At 36.9% G+C, this 22,093-nt stretch overlaps 1 protein-coding gene across 2 annotated transcripts in view; it reads left to right on the plus strand.

Moving 5' to 3' along the window:
- The window catches only part of dnm1b (dynamin 1b), a 58,224-nt gene that overhangs the window by 34,298 nt on the left and 1,833 nt on the right, over positions 1-22,093 (plus strand). Inside the window, exons 16-22 of one of the 2 annotated variants that reach the window (XM_055200614.2) lie at positions 8,531-8,640; positions 12,051-12,162; positions 12,275-12,286; positions 12,438-12,608; positions 14,369-14,610; positions 15,446-15,643; positions 19,530-21,133. In XM_055200614.2, coding sequence (XP_055056589.1) covers positions 8,531-8,640; positions 12,051-12,162; positions 12,275-12,286; positions 12,438-12,608; positions 14,369-14,610; positions 15,446-15,643; positions 19,530-19,587 — 903 coding nt within the window. In that variant the 3' untranslated portion in view covers positions 19,588-21,133. Of the gene's footprint in view, positions 1-8,530; positions 8,641-12,050; positions 12,163-12,274; positions 12,287-12,437; positions 12,609-14,368; positions 14,611-15,445; positions 15,644-19,529; positions 21,134-22,093 lie in introns of those variants that run through there. The other variant, XM_055200613.2, reaches the window with a different exon arrangement.

Here is a 22,093-nt window from a genome sequence, read left to right on the forward strand (position 1 = left end):
TATAAGATAGACACAAATTTTGTAATGCACTTCACTGTAAACCCGACCAGTAGCATGTACTCATCTTAAATGAGTGAACTGTACTCAAACAAGTAAAAAAAGTTGATTCAACGTAAAATGTTATGTGTTTTCAACGATTTTACGGCTTTGAGTTCCATAAACTCAAATAAAATGAGTAATTGCAATACAACAGCCTCATTTAAACAAACTTTTGGTTGCTGCACTGTAAAAAGTTATACCTAAATCTAACTTATAAAAATTGAGGCAAGTGGCTGCATTTGATGTTTTAAGTTGTCTTTTTTAACTTGTAGCCTTTTTTAAGTATAATAAACACTGTAATATTACTTAATACAAATGCAACAAAATTAAGTTGAGTTAACTAATAGTTCTAGTATTACTCAGTTTAATTTACTTTTCTTGGTACAGGTAACTTTTTTATGGTTTGTTGTTGTTTCCATAAACATTGATTTAGACTTTATCTTTCTGTGAGATGAGGGCACGAATTGTTTATTCAATCAACGCGCCCACCCAGTTTAGTTTTGGGCAACTGTAAAGGGTGACATACTTCAGTATGCAGTCTATGCACAAGCACCAGTCTTCTGAACAATGGTAACTACAAAACTCAAAGATGAAACAAAAACTCTTCTAAATCTCGAAGATAAATGAACATTAAACACTACAAAGTCTTTCTTTTTAGTAAAAAACACATAAAATAGCGTTTAAATTTAAATTTCGCTGTCCAAATGCAGTCCCATGCAAAGCATGCTGGGAACTACGAGTCTACTGCCTACTTAGCTATGTTTACTAAAATCATTCATGTAGTTGCAACACAAAATTATGAAGTTTATTTCCTTCTTACAAATTTAAGTGGATTCTACATGATAAAATGAAGCTGTATTTACTCAGTAAAGTGTTCATTTAGAATTACTCAAATTATTAATCTTTTTATGTTATTTTAACTCAAATTTTGATTAAAAAAACAAGATTAAATTTTTTTTAATACAGTTTACTCGTTTTATCTTTGTTAAATCTACTAAGGCACAGAAACACTTTTTACAGTGTGTGATGAGGTTTATGGCATTCATTATGCCAGTTAGGCTAAGAAAGAGTCTGGCACCTCAAATGTACTTCAGTTTAACGTTAAATGAACACGGTTGGATGATGAGGATTTCCAGTTCCCAGCATGAGCAAGTGATATTTTATGTGGTTTTCAGTAAGTCTCAATTGTGTTAAAGCGGACGTTTTTTTTAGTTGGTGTGTAAGGCTGCTTTTAGAGCATAAATAATACCTGCAAAATTATAAAACCCAAAGCTCAACACCAAGCAATATATATTTTGTTTAAAGTCACTATGAAAATAAAATGAAAAACTGTCATTTGTGTTGTAATATTGTGTTCAAGGCAGCATGGGGAAACCCAGGCTATGAGGGCACATGAATTTGGTAGAAAAGGCACAATGTTGCAACACAGGTTACAGTTTTTCATTTTATTTTCATAGTGACTTTAAAGAAAATATATATTCCCTTGGACCTACTTTTCCCCTGAAATAGGGAACCAATCACAGAAAGGGGCGGGGGCAGCAAGACGATGACGACATCTATGCGACAAACCGAAGCAGTTTTGTTTATCCAACAAGGCAGCAGACGCAAAGTTAATTTTCAATGCAGCCTTAGATAGTGTTTGAAGTAGTTTTGAATGCAAGTTTGCAAGTTTTTTTTTTAAAAAAGAGCAACTTTTGGCGTTAAACAATTTAATTTCCAAGAAGGATGTTTGGATATGGCAAGACATGATAGCCACAGAGTTTTATAGGACCAACCTGCTAGGCATCGTCGTCGACGAAGTCCATTTAACTTATAAATAATAAGTGGTATTTATTAATATCATATTGTCATTATGCCTGTACTGTGGTTGTCATAGTGCCACTAAGTTGTGTTGCTTTTCAATATCAATATACAGCTACTGGTTTATTTGCATAGCTTTCAGCTGTGTGCACACGCACCCGATAAAAGCTGTTGACGTTTGAATTTATGTCACTCTACATACGTCATCTGGTATAATTAAAACGATTGGCTATGAGCTACGTACAAACGCATTTGATAGACATTCGTAGCGCCCAATACACGGCTCTGGGCATTCACAAATCATGCCTCAAATACAAGACAATGAGCATATGGTTCCCAGACTACATCTCATTCTCTATGAGACTGGTCTGGTGTTAGCCAGGCTAGTGCCCTCATAAACTTTAAACAAAAATGCTAATCTCTTCCCCTTCTCAAAACGATCTCCCTTTACTTCCGGTCATATGGTATGGCAGGTGGGCGGGGTCCGGGAGAAGATCGCTGCGATTAGCGATTACAATTAGCAACATGACCCAACTTCAAACAATCCAATCAAATCTTGATGGACCAATTCAAATCCACCCGTGCGTTATTTCATTTTTAGAAGCCGGTTTTACTCAGATATATGTCACCACAGAGAAAATTAGGCAATCAATCTTTTCGTTTCATGGTGACTTTTCAAGGAATACAGAGAATGGCCAGTTTGGACTACAGCCCTCTACTTCCCGCATATATATGAGTTTTTAAATAACCTCTGCCCTAAGCTAAGCTGCTGTCGATTTACAATACACTAAACTAGCTACACATTCAGAACTCGTTACTTATTTCTGATGGAGGAACTTCATAGAACAAGGAAGACATCAGCCCATTTTTAGGACAGTGAAAACAGTGTTATAGACCTATTGCATGTTGGTAAACAGAGATGACGTATTTTGTGGGCGGAGCCCAACTGGTGGCGAAAGTGACAGCTCTGCAGTAGCAATGTGAAGTGTTAGCATTAAACTTTGATTGTTATGGACCCAGTGTTTTGTCGAAGTCTGTTCCCCCTATGTTTCCCTTTAGTGTAATGTTTCTTATAGTGTTTTCATTACGCTACATTTATTTTTTAGATACATTAAAAGTTTAAATGGTTTGGCTGCTGAGATGTGTTCAGACGTGTAGTGCCTGTGCTTAAAGCTGTAGTCAGACATGTGTTGTTTTATCATAAGTAAACAATAACTGTAAAGTCAGTGCCAACACTGAGCTCAGTTTCTTCACACTTACATACACATGAGTCACGTTGTTTGTTTCTGTGACTTGTGAACAAAAAATAAATGGTTAAAAAACTACTTAATGTAAAACAGTAGTTGATCATTGCAATTTATAAATAATATTTACTTTAAATTTTTAAGTTGCTTTACCTAAAGGTGCAGTGTGTAAATTTTAGCGGCATCTAGTGGTGAGGTTGCGAATTGCAACCAATGGCTCAGTTAACTGCTCACCTCTCGCTTTTGAAACACATAGAGAAGCTACGGTAGCCGCCACCAGACAAATATGTCATCTTCCGAGACAGCTTCGTAAAAAAAGTTTGTTCGTTAAGGGCTTCTGTAGAAACATGGCGGCACAAAATGGCGACTTCCACGTAAAGGGACCCTCAGTATGTAAATAAAAACATCTCATTCTAAGGTAATAAAAACATAAGGGTTCATTATAAAAAGTCTTTATACACCCCTGATAATTTAGTTTTGTGTATTATTTTGCATTTCTGTCAAGAGATCATTCTAAAAATGACACACTGCACCTTTAAGTGTTTTTAGGTAATCGGTACTCTGTACTTGTTGGGTTTTACAGTGTTGGATTGATTTTACGGGGCAGGAAGTAACACTAAATACACACTGCTTTAAAAGTTTACGCACAAGAATTAAAGGTGACGTGTGATGATTGTTAAAATGCTGTATTTTTTCATATCCCAGCTATTGTATGCAATCTATAGGTTGACTTTTTAAAAAAAGTGTTAAAACACTGCGGCACTCATATTGACTTTCATAGTAGGAAAGAAAAATACTATGGAAGTCAGTGGTGCTCTAAAATGGTTTGGTTACAAACATTGCTCAAAATGTCTTCCATTGTGTTCACCAGAACAAATAAATTTATACAGGTTTGTAACAACCTATAGGTGATTAAATGATGACAGAATTTTCATTTTTGGGTGAACCGTCCCATTAAAAATAAAGGTCCTTGCAGCAATGCCATAGAATCATTTTGGTTCTCTAAAGAACATTTTAAGTCTTTATCACCTTTTTGTAGTCTGTAAAACATTCTTCCTCTACAAAGAACTGGACACTTGTCTCGAGATCCTTGTGTTTTGTATTGAGAACATGTTCTCAACATTGTAAATTTACAACTCTACCATAAATCATATTTTTACAAGCTGACGGCACAGTCTATAGTATGTGGTATTTACAGAGAAAAATGATGAAATCTGTACATGGTCATTATCTTGAACTCAAGAAGAAAAGCTATAGATAGAGTTTGCATACTGTATGTATTTATATCTACAAATAGAATCAGCAAGAAATTAAGTACAGCTTCATGACGCTATTATTTACTTTGATTTGAAATATTTGTGATAATACAAATACAAAATATTTGCTCATTAAAAGCTTTATAGCCAAAGTGCCACAGTCATCTTTGGCAAAAATGTCTAATGATTTTTCACTAAAAAAGCAAAAGGCGAGTTAAGTGTGTAGACACGGGCAGGCGTCTGTCTCTGTGTGTGATTCAACATTTTTGTTTTCCCAGACTTGGGAGTCACGCTAACGTCTGTTATTACTGGATATCATGCAGTGTACTGTAGGAAAATGATCAGAAATGACAGGATAAAATATTGAAGGAAAGAATTTGAAAGCCTGACAATTTTTTATTTTAAGCTTTTGCAACTCTCACTTGAAAGAAGACTGGAAATCAGAGAGGGGAATGAACAGGAATATGATGATATTAATTCATTAGCACATTAACTTAAAGGGATACTTCACCCAAAAATGAAAATTCTGTTCTTATCCTCATGTTGTTTTTAATCTGTATGAATTTCTTTTTTTTCTGATGAACACAAACGGAGATATTTTGATAAATGATGATAAGCACACAGCTGATTGACTTCCATAGTAGGAAAAACAAATACGATGAAATTCAATGGGTACCACCAATTGTGTGCTTACCATCATTTATTAAAATATCTTCTTTATCATTTATCACAATACATGCATAATATTTGTTTTCCTACTATGGAAGTCAATGGTTACAATCAGTTGTGTGCTTACCATCATTTATCAAAATATCTTCTTTTGTGTTCATCAGAAAAAAGAAATTCATACAGGTTTAGAACAACATGAGGATGACAAAAGGTTGACAGAATTTAAATTTTTGGGTGAACTATCTTTTTAATATGTACAGTACATTAGACCACAGTCCAGATCATAATAAAGTAGCATGAAGGCATGATATTTACAAAGGCCGTGATTTTATTAAACTGTTTATAACCTTGTGTTCCCGGGCGTGCATCCTTACAGTTCATTTTGACATCAGAGGTGATTTGTTTAGATTTAGCTAAAGATAATAGCTAAAGTTTTAATATCCTCAACAATCCTCTCATGAGATTTCGGCTGAAAATAAGTTCCTTCTATAATCAAAAATTTACTAAACTGTATATTTGACCAGCGTCTCTGGGAATAAGTTTTACATCTTGTGTAGTAAAAGTTTAATTTATATGTAATGTCTAGTTATAGGTTGTCGCAGGGACAACATATTTTTGCAGACCAACCCAGAAATTAGTCGTCCAAAAGCCATTTTTCTATAAAATCTGGAATATCGCAAAAAATAAACTCTGTGTGTCACAATATCATCTTGGTTTGTTAATATATTTAGTATGTTTTCCTTATGTTTATCCTCATGTTCATTTAGTCATTATTTTGTTAATCATTCTATTTCAGTTCTCGTTAGTTCCCATTCACCTGTGTCTTGTTTGAGTTAATTACCTGTGTTGGGTATAGAGGGTATGCATTGCCATCACTTTTCAACGTGACCACGCCGGAACTCGCCCTGTTGAGTGGCAAACATTCAACAAAATGGCTGGTTTTCATAGCGACTGCTGCGAAAATGCCAGTAAAACTGACTATTATCTGCTTAAATTGGATTTAGTTGGACTTGATAGCAGAGGTGGACAATACATTAGTTACATTTTCCAATCATCTGTGCTTTATTAGGAGGTTTGTATTGGGAAAAATTTTACTTCATTACATTCTAAAGCATATAATCATACTGTATATTCTTTAATATTGCATTTTAAAATTTATTTAACACCCAATTACATTAAAATTGTGTACTTTTACTTGGGAAAAGTACGTTAATGTACTTAAATATTAAATGTAAAACAAAAACATATTATTTATGAAATGTAATAGAGTAAAAATTATGATAACTTGCTTTGGAATGTATGTTTTCCAAAGAAAACACTAAATACTTGAAAAAATACTTTTAAGTAGAAAGTAAAACCTCTGCTTGATAGTGACCTTAGCAACTTGTCAACCCACCTGTGTGGTCAGTGGACGCTGGCATGAACAATCTATTTATTTCTCCTTTCGGTGTTTTTTGGCAGTCTGTTAAACGATAGCTCCGAATTCTTGTTAATCTGTAAGTACAGTCTATCGCACAACAGCTTTTTCCTCCCTGATTTCACACTGTACACAAATGATGCCGCTCTGTCTTTTGCCACTCAGTGATTGTAACCGCAGTCACTTTCGCCGAAGGTGACGTCACGTGCATACCGTCTATAAATGCCCTGCCTGTCTTTAGTTCCTCGTCTGATCTACTTGTGATATACTTTGTATTAACCAGTGTGGAGTATTTACTGTTGTGTTGATGTGGATTCTCAGCCTTTCGTTCGTTTGTTGTGTTATTAAGTATATTAAGTGAATGCAGTTAAAACTACTTCCTCATCCTCCTTCGTCTGTACCACACCACAACCACGACACTGTGTTTAACAAAAGTTTGTGACACTTACACGTTTTGTCAAACAAGATAATCTTCAGAAATGAACACTTATGAATTTTGAAGTCTAAATGCATTTACTAGAAATGAAACGCTCACCTTAGGCTACAAGTGAATTACATAATGGTCATTCAACATTAATGTCATCACCACCAAGCTTCTGACAGCTCTTTCAAACTTAAAAATTAAGTAAAATAAACTAAGAAGAAGCCATTAAAAACGTACAATTATTTATATTAATTAAATAGATTATGTAATACAATTATATACATTGTTTTTATAGATTACATTTATGTTTATTGATTATGTACCAGTGTTGTAGTCGAGTCCACATCCAGCTTTTTCTGGACTCAGACTTGACACTTGACCTCTGATCTAAAGTTTGACAATGCAATTATGTACTTGAATTATGTAAATTATACAATGCTGTTATGTACATGAAGTATAGTCAGTGTTTAAGTCAACATGTATATCAGAGCAGAACAGAGAATTTTGCATTGAAATTTGTCACTCGGGTTGTATGCAAGTGGTGTTACTGTGCATGCTTCACATTGTTAACATGCGAGCGTTTCAATCTTCACTGCCTCTTCTCCTCCTACTCACTGCGTCCTGTCATCTCTCCTACTGGTGCTTTTATATCCTGCAGACTTTTAAAGAGTATAAGCATCAATTATATTTATAAATGATCCCTTATTAACCCCCCTGAGGTGTCCGAGTGTTATACAGCCGAGTTCATTTCATTCATTTCTACTCTTTTGTTATCTTCGGCTCCATATGATGCTGATTAAGTGTGTGAGTCATAAAGTGAGAGTCTGTGCGTGTCGCTGCGGGCTCTCAGTGTGGAATCAATCAATACTCAGTACCACAAGAACCTTTTAACCCTTCTAGCACCATAATCTGCCGAAATTTGACTTGTGCTTATATACACAACTAGACAAAAGTTGGATTGCTTTACAATAAGGTTGAATTTGTTAAGATTTCTAAATGCATTAGCTAACATAAACTAAAATAGTCATTAATCTTTGTTAATGCCAATACAGTTATTTATGTTAGTTCATTTTCCTTATGTTAACACTTTGATTTTAATAATGTATTAGTGAATGCTGAAATTAACATAAACTAAGGTTAATAAATGCTGTATTGTTTATTGTTAGTTCATGTTAGCTAATGCATTCACTAATGTTAACAAATACAACCTTATTGTACTTTTGCAAGCATGGCTTATATAATTGTACACAAGTTTCTGTACACATATTAGACCTAAGTTTGCCAAGATTGTGCAGTATATAACATAGCACATAGCTTGCATCCCACAATGCAATGCACCAGACATTTTTATACAGGATTTCATTTAGAAAATGCTAAATATTTTTTTGTAATTTGACGTGCATTGTAACAAGGTCATATGACAGCCATTTTTTAATGGTATGCATGCAGTATACACAGTACTGTAAAGCATCAGTGCAATAGGATTTCGTTGTGAACTGGACACTTTAAAGTACTTTATTTAATTCCAATGCTTTTGCCAGATAGTTATGGCAAATCGGGATTATTTCCAATACATGTAATGAAAGTCATCCTGAATCAGCTGTTTTTGACAGTTTTACAGTGCTGCCAAGGTTCATTTTTGCTCTGGTTTTAATTTGATTGTTTTTGTCACCCCCTGCAGGAGAAAGAAAAGAAATACATGCTGCCATTGGACAATCTGAAACTGAGGGACATTGAGAAGAGCTTCATGTCAAGCAAGCACGTGTTTGCGCTCTTTAACACTGAACAGAGGTCAGAGAATAAAACATTTTACTCACTAGAGCGGTGGTTCCTAAACTAAACAAACTATATTCATTGTTTCCATAAGGCTTACTTCTCCTTACATCCAAGAACACACTTTTTCTTTCGTGCCATTGTTGAGTCTTGATATAAAACAAAGCTGTGTCGCGTGAAGTGACTTCTAGTGTCCTCGGTTCTCGCTCTCACGCTGTTTGACGTGTGGATGTGCTTTTCCGGGGGAAGTGCCCATAAAAGAAATGATACGTAAGGTTTACCCTGATACATGAGATGTACCCATGTTCGAAAAAAACTTCTACGAACCCTGGTGAAGTGCATTTCAGCACAGAAATGTTCTGTCACACGTCCAAATGCTTTTTTGACACTTTGCTTATGTTTAGCATGAGGAATCCAACTCTTAAAGGACAAGTTCGGTATTTTACACTTAAAGCCCTGTTTTCAGATTGTTTATGATGAAATAGAACGGTTTTGACTGAAATTTGGACATATGATGCTGGCCCGAGAATTTTCGGGTGTTTATTGTATCACCTCCCACCCCCACAACGGCTGCACAGATGCACTGGAACAATCCTTCCCAAAATGCATTAAACTTTCATTTACAAAGACGTGAAACTCACCGAGTGGTCAGGGGTGCTCACTGACATGCCCACACAAAAATCGCTGCAAAAGATGCCCTCCAACAGGTTTTATCGTAGTTTTTGTCCAACTCCATTGACTTGTATTAGATGTGCTGTGAGGTACGGTATTACTCTGCGCCGGGAACTTTGTTTCTATTCTTGCAATTGGCAAAGGTGGATTATTGCCACCAATTGGGCTGGAGTGTCTATTATTCAAGCTCTCAATGGAAGAATATACGGGTGCGAGGGGTTTGGAAAAATAGGTCCACAAGTTTACAACGAATGGTAAAACACCTGTTGAAAAGCATCTTTTGCAGCGATTTTTGTGTGAGCATCTCAGTGAACACCCCTGACCACTCGATAAGTTTCACATCTTTGTAAACGAAGGACAGTTCCAGTGCACCTATGCAGCCATTGTAGAGGTGGGAGGTGATACAAAAAACACCAAAAAAAGCCGAGCGGCTTGCGGTTTTTTGCCGCCTGCCGCGCACACGTTTTTGAAGAAACGCTGAGAGCGGAGAAGCGCCCGACGTCATTTGCGTCTTTCCATTGTCCAATCGAATGAGGGGAGAGGCGGGCCTAACATTGTGGTGAGTGAAGTTTACAGTTGCTTTGAAGAACCAGATTCCACTCGCTCACTCTCTCCTGCGTGTTTGTGCATCTCTCACCCTCAAACAAGGTCAGAGCAAGCGCCCTCTTTTTAAAGTTTCTGCTAATATGACAGTTAACAGCAAAAGAGCGCTCATTTTTCAATATTTGATTGACAGGACAGCTGACTCGGTGGTTGCTTAGCAATATGAAAAGCCGCGTCGCACTGCTCTTTTTTTAAAAAAGGCAGTGCATCGCGCCTTGCGTTTGCAAGCGTTTAAATCGCTTTTGGTGTGACTAACCCCTAAGTAGGATTTACCCCATCTAGTGGTGAAATTGTATTTTGCATTAAAGATGCGCGGACGGGCTATTATTTCATCCGCAACCGCATCACAAAACTGATCATCTGTCCGCCATCCATCCGCACCAACGTTTCTGACCAGTTTTCAAAACCGCATCCGCCCGCCATCCGCTGACTGGGCGATGCAAGGCACTGCTGATGACAGCCGCGAGACTAGAAAGCTCTAGAACAGTGGTTTTCAATTCCAGTCCTCGGGGCCCCCCCTCCCAGAACATTTTAGATGTCTCCATATATAAAAACACCTGATTCCGATCATCAGCTCGTTAGTGTGTTAATTAAGGAGCCGATGAGTGAAATCAGGTGTTTCATATAAGGAGACATCTAAAACAGTCTGGGAGGGGGGGCTAGAGGACTGGAATTGAAAACCACTGCTCTAGAATATCAGCAGTGAACTCCGTCTCCGATCGGCGCACAGGGACAAAAATAAATAAATAAATAGCCTAAATTAAAAGCACAAATTACATAGTCTGCACTGGTGTCATCCTGATTTACCACTTTGTAAAACTTATTCCAGGCAACACTTTTCTGACCTTCTATTTCCTTTGTTTTTAATTCTAATTTTTTGAGTTTGCCACGTACCTCCTTCGCCAGCGTTGATAAGAGCTATGTCAAAATGCGTCCTCATTTCTCCGCGCTGTTAATGATAGAACGAATGGATCCTTAACATGCCGAGGCTATCCCAAACAATTAAAACCTTTATTTAATAAAAGTGTATTAGAAAACTTGTCACTGTTTTAGTATTATAAGTTATGTTTTGTGTTAATATTATGACATCAATGTGTCATATTTTCTAAAATAAATTAATATTTTGATTACATATTTATTTTAATAAGTCAGAAATGTCTCCGCTGTTTTCTGCTGACAGGCGCGGTGGACGCTACTGGGGGCGCGTGCAACAGGTGACAGAAATTATGGGTCCTCACCGTCTCATTTCAGTTCTCTTTGAGAACTTCTGAGGCTGCCACCCTGAAAGACAGAGTGCTCACCTTTTAAGGTTGCATGCTTAGAAGGACACCGCTAATAACAAGCAGTCGATCCGCCACCCGCCCGAATTTAATTAAAATATTATTTTTCGTCACGTCATCCGCCCGATCCGGCGACCGCGCATCTCTATTTTGCATTCAAACGAATAGTGCTCTCTAGCGCCTCACTTTTCCAAATGCATGTTGCAACTACGGTAACCGTTATGTAATCACTGCTCTCCTTGTCCGTTTCAGCTAGTTCACGTGTTGTGAATGAAAACGGGTTGTGGAACCGCGTTGGTAGGCTAGTGCTTTTTGTCCCTTTCTGCTATTATAGTTTATCAGTATAGCGGAACGATATGGAAGCCTTCTTGAACTTACTCGTTCAATGAAAGTAAAGAGAAGAAATTCTAAGCTTACAAAGAAAAGTCAGATCAGGTCATTTGACACCAATGAGGACATATTTATAAGACATTGATTTTGATTAATAAAGCATTTAAAACCCTACTTACTGTCCCTTTAAACTGTGTTAATGCATGAAATACCCCCCCCCCCTTAATAAATGCAATCTGAAGAGTTACCAGTAAAATATTTTATAATAATTGTATTCACAAATGATATCACTTGGCACTGTAAGTCACTTTGAACAAAAACATTTGCTAAATGTTTAATATAATGACAAGGTAACGTAAATGTAAACATGTATTGTTCGTGTCAATAAAAGTAAACTTTCAGATGGTTTAATGTGGTACGTGACATAGAACAGGTTGGTTAACACTGCTTTAAAAACACATAATTAATGCAAACATGAATGCATTAGTGTGAATATATTATAATAGTATAGCTGTTGTTATTTTGTTTGACATGTATTCACAGGAACGTGTATAAAGACTACAGACAGCTGGAGTTGGCCAGTGACACTCAGGAGGAGGTGGACAGCTGGAAAGCATCTTTCCTCCGTGCTGGTGTTTACCCAGAGCGCATCATTGTATGTATCCGTAAACCAATCTACTTATCTACTATCTCCATTAATTTACTATTAACAAACTACATTGATTTACATGATATTAACATCTAACCTTTCATCTCGAAATCTGCAGGATAAAGAAAAGGTCAGTGAAATCTTTAAGTTTGCGATTATTAGTTGTCACCACTAGTATCCTCACATTCGTTTTGAACTTTAGCGCATAGCTTAGACTTTGCTAAAAGATAAATTGGTCAAAAGTCTCCATCTGTAAACACCTGAATGGATGTCCTCAACAGAGTGACAGCAGTGAGGAGAACAGCTCGGATGGCTTCATGCACTCCATGGATCCTCAGCTCGAGAGGCAGGTGGAGACCATCAGGAACCTCGTGGATTCTTACATGGCCATCGTCAACAAGACCGTGCGGGACCTCATGCCAAAGACCATCATGCATCTTATGATCAACAATGTAAGCAGCGTTCTGCAGTTTCTATCCACCTGTTTCTTGACGTAAATGTGGGCACTGCCATCTTTGAGCTTTCTTGTTTATGACTTCCGGTGAGCCACTAAAGCTAATGGTAGTCTATTGCAAAGGACACAAGTGTGCCATTTTGACTGGCTGTTTAATGTTTATTATGAAATCCAGGAACACCGACATAATTTGTGCAGTTAGGGGTTTCCATAATAGCTAATACAAATGCAGTAAATCTCTACAAAACCATAATCCATGCAAAAGAACTGAATGTGTATGTGGCGCACATGCACTCATGATCTGTATTTACAAATCCATTCAGTAAAACCTTTCATAGAAACCTCCAGTAAACAATTAATAAACAACTAATATTATGCTGATAAAAATATGCTAATTTTGGCTTATTTATTTATTCTGCTACTATATATTATTACAAAAATGTGATTACAGTACAGAATATATACAACATAATCTGCTTACTGTCAGGAACTGGAGACGAGGAACAGAGAACCCAAGTGCAGACGATATCGGGGAGTGAACACAGAACATTTATTACATAAAAACTAGAAAACCAAAGCCCACAAAGGGGGCAACACAACATTAAACAAGATATACACTGACATAACATTATCAACATGGCTAGATGAAAAACTAAACTGAATGAACAATGTGTAACGCATAACATGACAGGAATGAACACAATGAACCAGCGCAAGACAAGAGACAAGAGGAGATTAAATAGGGAAACTAAACGAGGGCAACACAGGTGCAAGTGATGAACTAATAATGAATAATCAACAGGGAGAACAAGGGGGCGGGGACTAAAGACGAGACACCAGAGGCACATGCCACAATAAACAAGGCATGGCCTCCACATTAAACAAGAGACTGTCAGAACTCTGCTATCACAATAAAACATAAATATAAAACCAAACTCTCGTGGCAGAGTCCTGACACTTACTTAATGTTTATAATAGTTCGTAACGTGTTTGCGCATACATTTGTTATGTTTTAAATGAAAAAGCAAATACTTTAAAAAGTAAGCAAAAAATTTCATAAGCTCATGTCTCTACCTACTGCGTAAGAAGCAATGTAATAATATTTTCATTAAACTAAAAAAAAAAATACTTAATACATGTAGTAGTTTAATATGTTTATTATGGTTTGTTCAAATAACTTACAATGTGTTGAATGAGAAAGGTACTGCTGACTGTGTAGGACTGCGTGAAGCTTGACGTGTCACCATAAACAAGTCCATTAAAAATTGCCTTTCAAAAAAAACTTCACAGCAGAGGGACAGTTGTGACATTTTAACCTGCCCCTGAAAAGTTAAAAACACGAAGTCTTGTTAAATTCCATGTACAAACACTCGACTGACTTTCCCATTGTAAAGATACTGGTATGTCTCTGTGCTTTTATATTTGCGCATTGAAAACCTGTAAACACGAAATTATTGAATATATCTTCATATATCAAGCCACTTCTTAATTTCATCCTCAAACTGGTTCAAACATGGCAGGCGTAGTAAATATTAACTGTTTAAATCATGTTTTATGCGTGCTCCCACTACACTGTTTTCTACCGGCTGGCTATTGAACAGGAAGTCTCGCACAGGAAGGGAAAAAGGTGGATATATGCAGCATTCTGGTTTTGATTCGCTATCTCATATCTGGATGTCTGGAATTTCAGTTGTACACAATGTGATCGTTTTTCCAGAAAACCTGTTGAAATGAGAATTTTTTCCTCTCCTCCTATAGACTAAGGAGTTTATCCATGCTGAGTTACTGGCTAACCTGTACTCGTGTGGAGATCAGAACACACTGATGGAGGAGTCAGCTGAACAGGCTCAGCACAGGGAGGAGATGCTGCGCATGTATCACGCTCTCAGAGAGGCGCTCAACATCATTGGTGACATCAGCACCACTACCATCTCCACCGCCATGCCTCCACCAGTCGATGACTCTTGGCTGCAGGTACAAGGAGGACCTTCAGGACGCAGGTATTGTGGCTTTCGTTCGACGTTGTTTAACAGAAATTACAAATTTTATTTTTTTAAATTCTGGATTTGAATGATAGTCTTTGCTATTGGTCCGATTTAAATTTTTATCTGGATTGTAATGGCAAATTTTCAGACATTTAGACATTGCTCATTAGAGTCACATGAATGGATCACAAAGGGGTTTGACAAAAAGTCAAAATTTAGTACTAGTCAGAGGCGATGGTGTAGTGGACACATGGTGCAGATGCACTTGTGGCGACTCGAGTTTGAATCCCGGCTTGAGGTTCTTTGCCAATCCCATACCCCTCTTTTCACCCTGTACTTTCCTGTCATCTCCTTTCTATCCAATAAAGGCAAAAATGGCCCAAAAATACCTTTATAAAAAAGTACTAAAGTATTAAAGTACTTGATCGTGGATGGTGGTATTAGGGAAAAGGATTTTATAATTCAAGAGCACTTAATTGGACAAAAATGTCACCCCTCCAAGTCGAGTCAAAATTTTTCAAGAGGAGAAAGACGACAAATTGTCAAATATACAAATCAGTGGTCACATCTGCTAAAATCTCATTTTATCACTACCATATAACTTGAACTGAACAACACAAACCTCAAATTTTGATGGGATGTTGTCTTCAATTCTGCATATGTTTGGTATTATATAGGATTTACAGGTTGATCATTTAATTTATTGAAGGAGGGGGTCCTGGAAACATGAAAATCAGATAAAACATCAAAATCCCCATCCCCACAAACCACAGCTAAACTACAAAGACGCTACATCAGTAACATCAACATAAACCAGTTCATAAATTAAGTCTTCTCAAATTCCTAACAGATCTCCAATGTCAAGTCCCACTCCCCAGCGCCGGGCCCCACCCGGGCCGCCTCGTCCTGGCGGTCGTGCGGCCCCAGGCCCCCCTACTGCTGGAGCACCACCAGTACCATCCAGACCTGGAGCCTCCCCTGACCCCTTCGGCGGCCCCCCGCCCCAGGTGCCCTCGCGTCCTAACCGTGCCCCACCAGGTGTACCCAGGTGAGTCTCAATTTAGACTTATGAATGGTATTTTAATTATGCTTAAGTGCTGTTAGTCATGCAGTTCAAGTGAAAGAGACATTCAAATGTTTACTGCGATTGAATTCATCAACCTAGCAGCTGTATAGTGCTATTCAATGTGCTCATGCTACCTGAGAGTAATGCAATGAATGGTGTCGAGAGCAATGATCTACAAACTCCCCTCCATTTACACCCTTTACTGCCCGTCTGCACCGACCTGATCCCTGTTTTTTAACACCAGTAATATTAGTATTGATCGTCCTGCTTGTTCTTCCTCTCTGTCCTTTCACAATTCAATACTGTTACTTCATACATTGTTTCATAACATTACATCTTCTCCCGATTCATTCATTCATATTCATTCAAATAATGTTTCTCATGTATGCTTCATATTTGGACACTTAAAAATTTGCCGCACCTAAAAATCTAATTGTCATATATTTTAGTGTAAGAAATGTAAAACAATAAGATAAAATTTATAAACTTATTTATTTTAAATAAAATGTAATTTAGCTTTCTTTTTTCTTAATTTGCAAAGTTCTCAAAACATTGGAAAGTAGCTTAAAGAGCACCTATTTCATTTTTAAAGAACAACGTTATTTTGTTTATTCGGTGTAACACAATGTGTTCACGTGGTTTATGGTTATTTTCCACATACCGTACATTTTTGTAGCTCCAGTTTTCTCTCTCTTCCTGAAACGCACGGATTTGAAAAGCTCTGTTTCCCTGATTGTTGTGATTGCTGTATGTTGTGATTGGTCTAAATAGAAAGCAGCAGGAAACTTGACGCTCCTTACCATGTTTGAAAGATTCGGTTGCTAGCAAGAGTTAACTTATTGGCTGTGAGTCTGAAGTGGGAGGAGTTATGATAATGTCGGTCTTTACTTCATCCTCAATCCCAGGAAGTAAACTGTTGCCTACAATCCGCGTGTTTGTTGTAGTCCAAGAAAAGAGAATTACGTTGGAGATGATAACTCGCGTCATCGTTTACTTTGGGATATGTACTTTTCCATATAGTTAACATGTACTAATACACTTACACACCAAAGGAAATTTAAATTCTTTGAATCGAACAATAGGTGCTCTTTAATTGCCTGGTCCAACCAGACTCTCGTACATTCATTTCATTTGTACAGAGAGTCTGGCCACGCTCCATTGCAAAGCGTTACTTCCGTTAAGGAGGGTCCTCTGTTGAAGTTTAAAACTATTGGATCTGCCCAGAGTCACTCAGGATCTGCCATAAGCAATCGCTAACGTGTGGTCGTGACTTATGCGCTGAAACCGGACGGAAACAACAAGTCCGAATGTTCAGACCAACAAAACTTAGCAAACATTGTTCTTGCTCCGGCTTTAACTTCTGTATAGACCAGTTCAAGAGATGCAAACAACACTGGTCCAGAAGCACTTCCTGTTTCCGTTTTTTAACACTAGATAAACGTTGGGATAAAATAAACCAACAGAACATATAAACCTGAATTAACTGAAGTTAAACAAACATCTTAAAGATAACAATATATGTAAAATAAAAAAATAACTGTCACAAACTGTAACAGGAAGTGTTTTTGGACCAGCGTTGTTTACATCATTTGAACTGGTCTATATTCGGCAGTTTTGCAACAACAGACCGACAAGCTTTTCTCACGTCTTTCTCCGCTGCCATTACTGAACTACAACTCAAACTGACGCACAACCTCAACGTCATCTTTCTTAGCCACCCCCCTCTGTTCGCTGATTGGACCTGCAGATTTTTGCCAGTGAAAACGAAACTCTACACAGCAGTCCCAGACGTTGTACTGAAGCGAAATGAAAATTAAGCGGAAGCACATAGGAGGGCGGAGCCAGGCTAGCTCTTTAAAGCCACAATATGTACGATTTTCACTCCTAGAGGTCGCTGTTTCACAGTAACACACACAATAACAAAGGTGAAGCTTAACTCTTTCCCTGCCATTGACGAGTTAACTCTATTATTCCGCTATTATTATTCGCTATTATTAACCACTATTATTATTCGCTATTATTAACCGCTATTATTCACCAGGTGGCGCTCTTCCGCAACTTATAAAACCCGGAAGTATTGCCCTAGGGCAAACAGCTGTATGTCTATGTAAGTTTTGAGGATCGCTCTGAATCTGATCTCCATTAAAAGTCCTTCACAAAAATCTATCTTAGCTTTTTGCACAAAATTTGGTGTTTTTGAAGAAACCTACCCATATTGAGAGGTGATACAAAGAGAACAAATGAAGGTAGAATGAAACGTTTTGTTTTTTTAAGTAAAGGGTCTGTTCTTTTTTTCATTTGATATATTGTATGTATATATATTAAAAGAAGAACATTTTCTGGAAGGCATTAAACTTTTATGAAAATCATGAAAAATGCTGCTGGCTAGCAACTTTTTTAAAAATGCTGGCAGGGAATGAGTTAATGGGAGTGTAGCAAAACAATGGCATAGAAATTGGAAAATTATGTAACAAATGGGAAAAGACACATAAAAAATATAAAAAAAAATGTCAGATAGTAATAAATCATGGATCCTGATACCCGGAGTCCTAGTAGCGTCATTAGTTTTTATATTTTACATTTGCATCTAACACACTGAAATTCATATATTCTATATGAATTCCTCTTCATATCCCTTAAGTGTCCAAATACTTTTTTTGGCCCCCGGCATATTAAAAATATCAAGGCATCAGCTTTGTGAGATCATTCTCTCATGATGTGTTTGGGAGGAAAAGATACATTTAATTATTCTAGAGAAACAAACAGTTAATGGAGGTTAACGATCCATGTTCCCCCCACCACAATGATTCCGGTTATTCTTTCAGAATTTCTATCAGTGACCAATGAGGATTTACGCAAATGGTACGTCTGACGCATATTGTCCTTATGTGACATCACTCCCTCTTCTGCATGATTTCATCTTTAAATGTATTCACACCTGCACCTGCTGGTCATCTGCGGTCCACTACACTTCCATTATCATTAAAGTGATGCTAGGTTGCTTATATATATAGCAATAAATAACATACATCGGCTCTAACACTGTATTATTAGTTCGAATAAGCCTTAAATGTACATTTTGTTAGATGTATCCCAATCTACCAAATCAGACTTGTTTGTGTCTAATACATTTGTTTTCCCATAACTGTTTTGATGAATCATTACATTATTTTTATACAGTATTTGTAAGATTTAATGCATTGGAATTCATCTAGCATGCTTGTGTTACACCACATTTTTTTAAAGGTGCAGTGTGTAATTTTTAGAAGGATCTCTTGACAGAAATGCAAAATAATATACAAAACTATATTGTCAGGGGTGTATAAAGACCTTTCATAATGAACCGTTACGTGTTTATTGCCTTAGAATGAGACGTTTTATCTACATACACAGAGGGTCCCCTTACATGGAAGCCGCCATTTTGTGCCGCCATGTTTCTATAGAAGCCCTTAACGGACAAACCTTTTTACTAAGTTGTCTCCGACGATAACATGTTTTTCTGGTGGTGGCTACTGTAGCTTCTCTATGCATTTCAAAAGCAAGGGGTAAGCAGTAGACTGAGCGGTTGGTTGCAATTCACAACCTCACCACTAGATGCTGCTAAAATGTACACACTGCACCTTTAAATATGAATCTAAAGACCCTCCTATAAACAGCCATGCTGTATGTGAATTGTATATCAAAGTCACTGTGTCTTTCATACAGTATATGTTTAATGTTCATACCGACTGCATACAGTATGTCTTTATGTTGTTCACGGACAGTTTTTTTTGTGTTGTTCCTAATTGTGTGTCTTTCCCCCTTTTGTCTGTCTGTCCCGATGTTCATCTGTATGCATTCATCAATCTGTCTGTTGTCATCTTTGAAGTCGGAGAGCTCCAGCCTCCCCAACCAGATCCAACAGAGACTCATTCACTGAGCGTTGACACTGGAGATCAGCGGGGCAGAGACAACCACTGCCCTCTACTGACACAAACACACACACACACTACAAACACTACACAAAATGTCCATATACATTATCACGTTTACTTGAAAGTGTGTTTCTTTTCCTCAAATATATTGTACATGAAGAATGGACATCAGATACATCTTTATTTTAAATAACAGAAATATAATCAATTGACCTAAATACTCTCAGATATGGTGCCACTGTATTTATTTTACCAGCGTAAATGCTTCGTATTTTAGAATGAAGAACATTATAAAATGCACAGGGATTGTCGATGTAAACCAGCCTATTTTCACTGTTCGCTTCAACATGTATGCACATATATGCTAGATGATGACATTGGCCTTTACTACTGTACATCTAAGCCTTAACCGCCATTGGATGGTTCATTAGTTCTTCTTAATAAGTGACCTGCATGTATTTATTATACAAAAGATATTGTAGATACACTCTTAAAAAACGGTGCTTAAAAGGTTCTTCACAACGTTGCCATAGAAGAACCTTATGGTTCTTCAAAGAAGCAATTATAATGAAATTTCTAAAACTATTTAGACAGAAAGGTTCTTCTTGAAGCACCTTTATTTTTAAGAGTGTAGTGAATAGACATTCATTTACACTTACTTTAAAGGGATAGTTCACCCAAAAATAAACATTTAGTCATTTTCTCATCCTCATGTTGTTCCTGGATGAGTTTCTTTTTTCTGGTACACAAAAAGAGGATATTTTGGTGAATGATGGTGGGCACACGGCTGATGGTAACCATTGACTTCCATAGTAGGTAAAACAAATACTATAAAATGCAAATGGTGCCATCAGCTGTGTGCTTTCCATCATTTATCATAATATCTTTTTTCATTATTTATCACAATACTTCCATAATATTTGTTTTCTTACTATAGAAGTCAATGGTTAGGGAGCCGTGTGCTTACCATCATTTATTAAAATATCTTCTTTTGTGTTTATCTAAATTAAAAACATCGTAAATGATGACAGAATTTTCATTTTTGGGTGAACTATCCCTTTAAATCCTGTTTTGTTCACACACCTTACATTGCTTTGTTGGACTGCCCTTTGATCTTTATATTGCACTATATGGTTTAAACTCTTTGTGGAGCATGACTTGATCTAGAAGAAATAATATTGCCACTATTTACTCACCCATGTGTTATTTTAAACCGATATGAGCTTTTTTACATGGAACAAGAAGGTGAATTTTTAAAGAATATCCTGACCATTGCTTTCCATAATAATGAATTCAAGCTATTGTATGACTCATGAAGACCTTGAATATAATGCGATATGGTGTGGATACATTTTAAATATTGTACGTTTTTAAATGCTGGGTTGTTTTCAACCCAACGTTGGGTCAAAATGGGACAAACCCAGAAAATGGGTTTGACCCAACAGTGGGTTAAAACAAACTAGCATTTTGGGTTAAAACAGCCAGCAGTTAACGGAGTGGTCCGCTTTGGGGGTGGGGTCCATTGACTTTTCATAGTAAAAAAAATACAGTGGTGGGTCACTGGGCCCCGTCTTTGAGGTGGACTACTCCTTTAAAAAGAACCCAGCATTTGTATTTTTTATTCATTTTTCCTTATATGGTAAAAAGTGGCTGAGATGTTCTTTAACAATATCAGCTTTTGTGTTCAGCGGAAAAAAATAACATACGTGTTACGTGTACGTAATGTAAATTTTTATTTTGTATTAATTGAACCTAATTATTGTACCTAATAAAAATGCTGGGATATTATCAACCAAGTGTTGGGTCAAAGAAATAAATCAACAAAATATACGTACACTCTAAAAAATGCTGGATTATTTTTTTAACCCAGCGCTGGGTCTATAAGAGATGAACCCAACCCAAGCTGATGGGTTAAATGAAAATATTTATATTTGACCCAACAATGGGATGAAACAACCCAGCATACATTAAATTACAACCCAGCGGGTTGGGTTCATCTCTTATAGACCCAGCGCTGGGTTAAAAAAATAACCCAGCATTTTTTAGAGTGTACTTATATTTTGTTGATTTATTTCTTAGTAATTTAATAATTTAGTTAATAACCAACAAGACAAAATTACAAATCTGATATATTTTTAACATTGTATTTACATTTTTTGATCGGGCCTTGAGTACACTCTAAAAATGCTGGGTTCTTTTCAAACCAGCCTTGGGTCTGAAGGGGACAAACCCAGCTGATGGGTTGAATCAACCCCGAAATTTTTTATATTTGACCCAACAATGGGTTAAAACAACTCCGCTATTTGGGCTGAAATATCCAAGCATAGGTTAAATTACAACCCAGTGGATTGGGTTCGTCCCTTTTTGACCCAATGCTGGGTTAAAATATAAATAACCCAGCATTTTTTAGAGTACACTTATATTTTATTGTTTTATTTCTTGAATTACTTTGTTAATCACCAAAAAATCTGATTCATATTTTAATTTGGTGATCCTTGAGTACACTCTAAAAAAATGC

Source organism: Misgurnus anguillicaudatus, chromosome 22 (assembly GCF_027580225.2).
Source record: "Misgurnus anguillicaudatus chromosome 22, ASM2758022v2, whole genome shotgun sequence".
NCBI classification, from domain to species: Eukaryota; Metazoa; Chordata; class Actinopteri; order Cypriniformes; family Cobitidae; genus Misgurnus; species Misgurnus anguillicaudatus.